General features: G+C 34.3%; 1 protein-coding gene across 1 annotated transcript; it reads left to right on the top strand.

The window, feature by feature from the left end:
• The first annotated feature begins 5,595 nt into the window (after window positions 1–5,595).
• LOC117933232 (receptor like protein 27-like) lies at window positions 5,596–8,520 on the top strand. Its single transcript, XM_034854619.1, has 3 exons — window positions 5,596–6,147; window positions 6,259–6,376; window positions 6,866–8,520. The coding sequence occupies exons 1-3, from the start codon at window positions 5,596–5,598 to the stop codon at window positions 8,518–8,520; spliced, it is 2,325 nt and encodes a 774-aa protein (XP_034710510.1).
• Window positions 8,521–8,820: the final 300 nt, after the last annotated feature.

The following is an 8,820-nucleotide window of genomic DNA, read 5'->3' as shown; positions in this document are numbered from 1 at the left end:
CACATATTGTAGTTAATATAAATACTTTATACATGATGTACAAATATATGTATATTTCTCATGCTTGGTTTTACTTTAAATGAAAATCAAACATAATTAAAATTAATTAAAAACTTAAGTAATTTTAAATTATTTAGTCTTTATATAAAAGAATAAAAACAATTGAAATCAAAAAACAAATTATTAGCTTTAAACTCTTTTTCCTCTTTATTGTTTCTCTTGCCTTCCCTCAAATCTTTTGAGGAATCAAAACTACATTTGGTTTCAAGAAATTGCTTGGGAAATAAAAAAAAATATTAAGTTTAAAATTATTTTGTATGTTTTATTTTATTATGAAAATATGAAAATAAAATAAAATAAAATAAAATGTAATTAAAATTAGTAAAAAATTCATGCATTTTGAAATTATTTAATTCATATATATATAAGATAAAATAAATGCAATAAATTTAAAATAACATATAAAAATAATTTATTGACTTTATTTATTTACTTTTTCTCTCTATTTTCTTTCTCTCGCATGTTTCCTTTTAATTTATTTGAAAACTAAACATAACATATCTAAAAGAGTAAGTTGGAAAGAGAAATAATAAAGAAGAAAAAAGATAAAAGAACACACTTCCTACTAATTATAAAGTTTTGTATACTTCACCTAAATTATTCCTTTCAACACCTTAAAACATTGACTCACCCAAAAATTCCAATCAATCTAAATGGAAAAAATTTAGGAAAAAAAAATGGAATACATTTTCAGATATCATCAAAAAATAGTTATCAAACATGCCCTAAATCATCCAACCACAAAGAACAAAAAAAAAGTTTTAACATGCCCTAAATCATTTTACCACAATTTTCTTTAAGAGATTTAAATCCATATGTTTCTTGTCCAATGAGATGCAACAATTAGAAGGCCAAAAATTTATATACCACAAGTAATACAACTACCTTGTATTTATTATATTGTTCCATTTGTTTTCTTACAAATAGGTGAAAATGGACACTGCCTTGACTTAGAGTTGGGGTCCTTTTATCTTACTACTAGCAATATAATGAAGCACCTGGGGTCTTTTACCTCCATGGCATTCTTCATTGTGTCTCATAACCATTTAATAGGGCTAATACCCTAGAGAAAATAATTTGATACATTTCCAAATAGTTTATTCGATGGAAAGGATTGTGAGGAAATCCTTTATTAATGGTATGTGAAAGTTCTAAGGGATGGTCACTAACACCATCCCCTTCAACCTTTGGAAATGCTTCCCCAAGTGATTTTGATTGGAAAATTGTACTGCTTGACTGTATGGAAACATAAATGGTTTGTGAAGACTTTTGGAAGGCAACAAAGAAAATGGAGAAAGAAGAACAAAAGGGAAAACAAAGATTAAATTTATCCAAGCACAATTTCCTTAAAAAGTTTAGTTGTTTGTATCTGTTATATATCATCGCATAGTTTTTTTTCATTTCTAGCCCTCTTAGTGGTGGGGTTTTGCCTTGTGGCTTTGTTGGGCAAGTGGGATGAGTCAGTTCAACTCTATAGGATGTAAAAGTGCTTGGGTGGTTTATATTTATGTAGCAGTATTGCAGAGTGTAATCAACAACGAACTAAAGATCTTAGTTATTTGGCTCTTTTGCAAAAGTCTTTTGTTTGTGTTAATGTGTGGCATTTAAAACTTTACAATGGAACTTAACCCTTGTTGGATATGTGGAAACATTGATACCAATTTGGTTGGAGTAATGAGATTGATAGAGAAAACACACAATTACAAAGGAAGATAAATTTAGGAGCATTAAAAATTTATTGTCTTCTATCACTATTTTTTTTTTTCAAACATTACATATCCTATTTATAACTACTCACACTAAACAAAATAGAAACTCCTAATTCTAAGATATAGAAACCTACTGAGACTTGACAACTCAAAAATATAACCTAGAATAAGTACTTAAAATAAAATATTATTTCTTAACTTTTTAGAAATGAAATCTAATTTTAATATTTAGAAAGTTCCTAATTCAAGATTACTTTCCAACATGCCTTCTTAAACTTGATTTATGTAAAAATAACCATAATTTGATCTTAAGATTTTGTAAAATTTAATTGCACTTTTTTTTTTTTCATAATGCACTCTGTAATGAAACGATATCTTGTATCGATGTGCTTGCTTGAATAATGGAAAACTGAATTTTTTGGTGATGCAATCAATGGTTTCTTGTTCACATAGTGGACACCTTATTGTTGCTTGTAACCCTCAACCATCAATCTTGCTTCGTATCTTTCTTCTTCTCATTTCGCATTTTTCTCTGCTTTGTTGACCCATCTTACTCTAATAGCTTTTTTCCCTTTTGGAAGGGATTTTAATTTTCATGTGTCATTCTTCCTTATTGATTTTATTTCCTCATCCATAGCAACTTTCCATCTTTTGTCTTGAATTGCTTCTTCAAAACCTATTGGTTCACAATTTGCAAAAAGATAAAAGAGGGTTAGATCATTTTGTTCTTTATTACCTCATAAATCTCTTGTAAACTTCTATAATGCAGTGTCCTTCCACTAGAGCATTCCAATAAGGATGATGTTGTTGGAACCTCATGAGTTGATGGAGAAAGTGGAGTAGTAATCTCTTGTAAGCTTCCCATTGTTTGTTCTTCTTCTTCATATAGGGGAAGAGTATCATAGTCGCCTTCTTGAGTACCCCAATCCCGTGCTTCGTCTTCATTAAACTTGACATCTCTACTAATAATGATTTTTCCTTTATTTGGATTATAACCTGTAGCCTTTGGAACTTGAGTCATAACAAATGAAGATATATTTTTCACTCTTGTCATCTAACTTTGATCACTATTGATCTGACACATGAGCATATGCAATGCTTTCAAATACTCTCAAATGTGAAATATTTTGCTTTCTTCCATTCCAAGCTTGTTGCAGTGTTTTATTCCACACACTTGGATTAGGAAAATAATTTGACAAATAAACTCCACAATCAACAGCTTCAGCCCAAAATTCTTTGGGCATTTTCTTACTTTTCAACATACTTTGAGCCATGTCAAAGACATTTCTATTTGTTCTTTTAGTTACCCATTTTGTTGTGGAGAATATGGAACCATTAGAAGTGAATAAATCCCATGATTTTCACAATATTCTTCAAATTCTATTGATGTGAATTCGCATCCTCTATCAAATCTCATTGCCTTTATATTGTGGTCACTTTCCTTTTCAATAAGTACTTTAAATTTCTTAAAAGCACTACATACTTTGGATTTTTCCTTCAAAAAATACACTTAAGTTTTTCTACTAAAATCATCAATGAAAAGCAAAAAAATATTTATTCTTACCAAAAGAGTTCAGATGAATTGACCCATATACATTTGTTGCTCTTGTACTTGCTTCTTTTGGAAAATTATTTTGGGCATGTTTTCCTACTAAACATCCTTCACATAATTGATCCAAGTGATCTTAAGAATGCAATCCTCTCACCATATTTTTCTTGCTCAATAATTTTAATCCACCAAAATTAAGATATCCAAATTTTAAGTGCCAAATCTAAGAGAAGTCATTGACATAAGATTTCAGACATTTTACAACATCATTTTGAATGTTTAAGAAAAATGCTCCATTTCTTTTTATAGGTACATTAACAATTAAATTGACATGTTGATCTCTTCATGGGCTTGAACTGATCCCATAAGTTGATCCATTGTCATAGAATCTAAATCTTTAGATTCTTTAATGACCACAACGATATAATAAAACTTTGAATCTAAAGATCGAAGCATTTTCTCAATCACATGAGTATTATTTAAACTCTTACTGTTTCTTTTTAATAAATTCACAATAGCCAATACTCTTGAAAAATAATTAGAGATTGATTTAAATTCTTTTATATTCAAACCTCCAAAATCTCCTCTAAGAGTTTGAAGACAAATTTTTTGTACCTTCTCAACTACCTTGTGTGTATTTTTTTAATATCCCTCAGACTTCCTTTGAGGTGATTGCACTTGAAATATTCTCAAAAGTGCCTTCATCCATTGTTTGATAGATGATGGTGAGAGCTTTCAAAAAATGCCTTGGATTAGGGATAAAGTGGTTTCATCTTATGGCTCTTTGTAGCCTTCCTCTACAACCTCTCATGTATCTTGTCAACCAAGCAAAGTCTTCATCTTGATACTCCAATTATCATAGTTTTCTTTGTTGAATTGAGGAACTTGAAACGAGTCCATCCCACTTGCCCTTTTTTTTGTATGGATTTGATACCAAATTGTTGGATATGCGAAAGCGTTGATACCAATTTGGTTGGAGTAATGAGGTTGATAGAGAAAAACAATCAATTACAAAGGAAGATAAATTTAGGAGAATTAAAAATTTATTATCTTCTATCACTCTTTTTTTCAAACATTACATAATCTTCTATTTATAATTGCTCACACTAAACAAAATAGAAACTCATAATATATTGAAACCTTCAAAGACTTGACAACTCAAAAATAGAAACTAGAATAACTACTCAAAATAAAATATTTTCCCTTGACTTTTTAGAAACTAAATCTAATTTTAATATTTAGAAAGTTCTTAATTCAAGTTAACTTTCCAAAAGCTCCTTAATCGCAGAATAATTAAAATAAACAATGTTCTTTTCTATCAAAAAAGCTTCTTGCGCGTGAAGATCTATCTAATTACTTGTCCTTGTTGACAAGGTGAGAGGGAGAGCCATCAACACTCACCCTATGCTTAAATAATTGTAGATTTCGGATTCTCCATTTTTCTACAATACATCACTTAAGTGTATTACTGTTGTGACACCAGAAGCTTAGACATGAATTTTACTAATCGACAAAAGGTGTAAACATCAAGACCAATATATATTGGTGCTCATGAAAGCAATACATTTGACTGGAAAAACCAACGACAACAGCTATTGTAAACCAGTAGAGGAAGAAGCAATTAAGGTGCTGATGAAATTTCAGCAGTGCTGTGAGGCCAAATACCCAACAACCAACAACATTGATGCCATCACTAACAGTACTGGAGGTAACTTTCAAAGAGGCTTTTTATTTTATATAGAAGTTGTTATCATTTTTTTTTTTTTTTTTTTTTAAATAGAAAACAAGAGGACATTCAAAGTCCATAAAACAAATTGAAAATTGAGTTGAGCCTGCCTTTTCACTCTTCTGAATAAGCTTTTCCCGGCCTCAGCACCAATGGAAATTTGGGCTCCACCAGAGCTTCTATCAAGTCACCAGTAGAAGAGAGAGGCAGTTCGTCAGCTTAAGTAAACGCGGGTCATTTAATAAATAGAGATTTTGCTTAATGCCACCCCTAAGCCTACGGAGATGACTTGACTTGTGAGTCAGATTTTTAATATTAATAACAGGGGCTCATAGAGGGGCAAATTCGGAAACGGTTTAAAATTTATGGGCAGACTAGTCTACTGGATTGCAGTCAATGCACATTGCTCGTTACTATATAAGACTATGGATCCTGGCTGTGAACCCTTATCACTCCCATTTGCTTTCTTATTATCCATAGAAAATATGGGCTCAACTTTGTGTCTCTTCATGTCCATGCGCTTTCTCCTTTTACTCTCATCTTTTTATCCAATGGTGGCTTACTCTTCCTCTTTTATGCAGCAGCCACTGTGCCATGATAGTGAGAGCTCTGCCTTGCTTCAGTTCAAGCAAAGCTTTTTGATTGATGGGCATGCCTCTGGTGATCCTTCTGCTTATCCAAAAGTTGCAATGTGGAAATCCCATGGAGAAGGAGAAGGAAGTGATTGCTGCTCTTGGGATGGTGTTGAGTGTGACAGGGAGACTGGCCATGTGATCGGCCTTCACCTTGCCAGCAGTTGTCTCTATGGTTCTATCAACTCCAGCAACACCCTCTTCAGTCTTGTTCATCTCCGGAGGCTTGACCTCTCTGATAATCATTTCAATTACTCTGAGATCCCATTCGGTGTTGGTCAACTTTCAAGGCTTAGGAGTCTCGATCTCTCTTATGCTAGATTCTCTGGCCAAATCCCATCCGAACTCTTAGCACTGTCCAAATTGGTTTTCCTTGATCTCTCGGCAAACCCAATGTTGCAGCTTCAAAATCCTAGCTTGAGAAATCTGGTTCAGAACTTTGCCCACTTAAAGAAACTTCATCTAAGCGAGGTGAACATTTCTTCAACAATACCTCATGAGTTGGCAAATTTATCTTCATTGACAACTCTCTTTCTCAGAGAATGTGGATTGCATGGTGAATTCCCAATGAACATTTTTCAGCTACCAAGCCTGCAGTTTCTTAGTGTGAGGTACAATCCAGATCTGATTGGTTATTTGCCTGAATTTCAGGAAACCAGTCCGTTAAAAGTGTTGTATCTTGGTGGTACAAGTTTTTCTGGTGAGTTACCAACTTCAATTGGAAGGCTTGGTTCTTTGACTGAGTTGGACATCAGCTCATGCAATTTCACTGGGTTGGTCCCATCTCCACTTGGTCACCTTCACCAGTTATCCTATTTAGACCTTTCAAATAACTCTTTTAGTGGCCAAATTCCTTCTTCTTTCATGGCAAATCTTACCCAACTCACTTTTTTAGACCTTTCTTTTAATAATTTCAGTGTTGGGACCCTTGCTTGGCTTGGTGAGCAAACAAAACTCACTGCTTTGTATCTCCGCCAAATAAATTTAATTGGAGAAATCCCATTCTCTCTTGTAAGTATGAGTCAACTAACTACTCTGACTCTTGCAAGGAATCAATTGAGTGGTCAGATCCCATCTTGGCTCATGAACCTCACCCAATTAACTATATTAGATCTTGGGGAAAACAATTTAGAAGGTGGAATCCCAAGTTCATTATTTGAACTTGTAAATCTTCAATATCTTTCTGTAGGAGGAAATTCCTTGAATGGGACAGTGGAACTTAACATGTTAGTTAAGCTCAAAAACCTCACCAGTTTCCAATTATCAGACAAAATGTTATCATTGCTCGGTTACACCAGAACCAATGTTACTCTCCCTAAATTTAAGCTTTTAGTATTGGATTCATGCAACTTAACTGAGTTTCCTGATTTCCTGCAGAACCAAGATGAATTGGAGCTACTCTTCCTTTCCAGTAATAAAATTCATGGTCCAATTCCAAAATGGATGTGGAACATAAGCCAAGAAAACCTAGAGGCTCTTGACCGTTCTGGAAACCTTTTAACCGGCTTTGACCAACATCCAGTTGTGCTTCCATGGTCCAGGTTAAGCAGTTTAAAACTTGATTCTAACATGTTGCAAGGACCACTTCCAATTCCACCACCATCAACCATTGAATATTCAATCTCTAGAAATAAACTGACCGGAGAAATTTCGCCACTTATTTGCAACATGAGTTCTCTTATGTTACTTGATTTGTCTAGTAACAATTTGAGTGGCAGGATTCCCCAATGTCTGGCCAACTTGAGCAAATCTCTGTTCGTACTGGATCTGGGAAGCAACAGCCTTGATGGCCCCATTCCTCAAACATGCACAGTGCCAAACAATTTGAGGGTGATTGATTTAGGTGAAAATCAATTCCAAGGCCAAATACCAAGATCATTTGCCAATTGCATGATGCTCGAGCACCTTGTTCTCGGAAACAATCAAATCGATGATATATTCCCTTTTTGGCTTGGAGCCCTCCCACAGCTACAGGTTCTTATTTTGAGATCCAACAGATTCCATGGTGCAATAGGGAGCTGGCACTCCAATTTCAGGTTTCCCAAGTTACGCATCGTCGATCTCTCCGACAATAAGTTTATAGGTGATTTTCCATCAGAGTATTTCCAAAGTTGGGATGCCATGAAACTTACAGATATTGCAAACGACCTTAGGTACATGCAGGCACGCCCGGAGTTTCAAATCCTAGGGTATGGATGGACTGCCCATTACATGTACTCAATGACAATGACAAATAAAGGTATGCAGAGATTTTATGAGAAGATCCCTAATATTTTCATAGCAATTGATTTATCAGGCAACAATTTCAAAGGACAAATTCCAACCTCCATTGGGAACCTCAATGGGCTTCATTTGTTGAACCTTGGCAACAACAATCTTACTGGCCATATCCCATCCTCCTTGGGGGACCTAACACAGTTACAGTCGTTGGATCTTTCCCAAAACCAGCTCTCAGGAGAGATCCCTTTGCAACTAACAAGGATAACATTCCTTGCAATGTTCAATGTGTCTCATAATCATCTAACGGGGCCTATACCACAAGGAAATCAATTTACAACATTTCCAAATGCTTCCTTTGATGGGAACCCAGGATTGTGTGGAAGTCCTTTGTCAAGGGCATGTGGAAGTTCTGAGGCATCACCACCAACATCTTCATCCTCTAAACAAGGTTCAACTAGTGAATTTGATTGGAATTTTGTATTAATGGGATACGGAAGTGGGCTAGTAATCGGAGTTTCAATTGGGTACTGCTTGACCTCATGGAAACATGAGTGGTTCGTGAAAACCTTTGGAAAACGGCAAAGAAAATGGACAAGGAAAGAAAGAAGGGGGAACAGAGGCTAAATTTATCAGACCCAAATTTCGTTGAAAGATTTCTTAATCTATGTATACTACTTGAATTGTTGGACTTCTTTCTTCATTTCTTTTTCCTTTCTAGTCATGGTGTTACTTCAACTTGTGTTTGTGTTGGCGAATGGATGTAAAACTACTTGGGTTTCTTAATAATATGTAGTGTAGCAATGCAACTTGATTATGGCTTGTATTGAACTGCAGACTGAAAGTGTTATTCTTGTCACTTCTTTTATCACTCCTTTCTTTTATCAAGTTGCGCGCTTACATATTAGTAAGTACTATCATTGGCTT

Source organism: Vitis riparia, chromosome 16 (assembly GCF_004353265.1).
Source record: "Vitis riparia cultivar Riparia Gloire de Montpellier isolate 1030 chromosome 16, EGFV_Vit.rip_1.0, whole genome shotgun sequence".
Classification (NCBI taxonomy): domain Eukaryota; kingdom Viridiplantae; phylum Streptophyta; class Magnoliopsida; order Vitales; family Vitaceae; genus Vitis; species Vitis riparia.
The sequence above is the reverse complement of the archived record's forward strand: the minus strand, read 5'-3'. Positions and strand labels throughout refer to the sequence as shown.

Excerpts from the sequence above, each read along its gene's own strand:
- LOC117933232 (XM_034854619.1), top strand. The coding sequence starts at position 5,596 with ATGGTGGCTTACTCTTCCTCTTTTATGCAGCAGCCACTGTGCCATGAT. Across the intron at positions 6,148-6,258 it reads AGAAACTTCATCTAAGCGAG|CTACCAAGCCTGCAGTTTCT; the intron begins GTGAACATTTCT and ends AACATTTTTCAG. Across the intron at positions 6,377-6,865 it reads TGGTGGTACAAGTTTTTCTG|GAGGAAATTCCTTGAATGGG; the intron begins GTGAGTTACCAA and ends ATCTTTCTGTAG.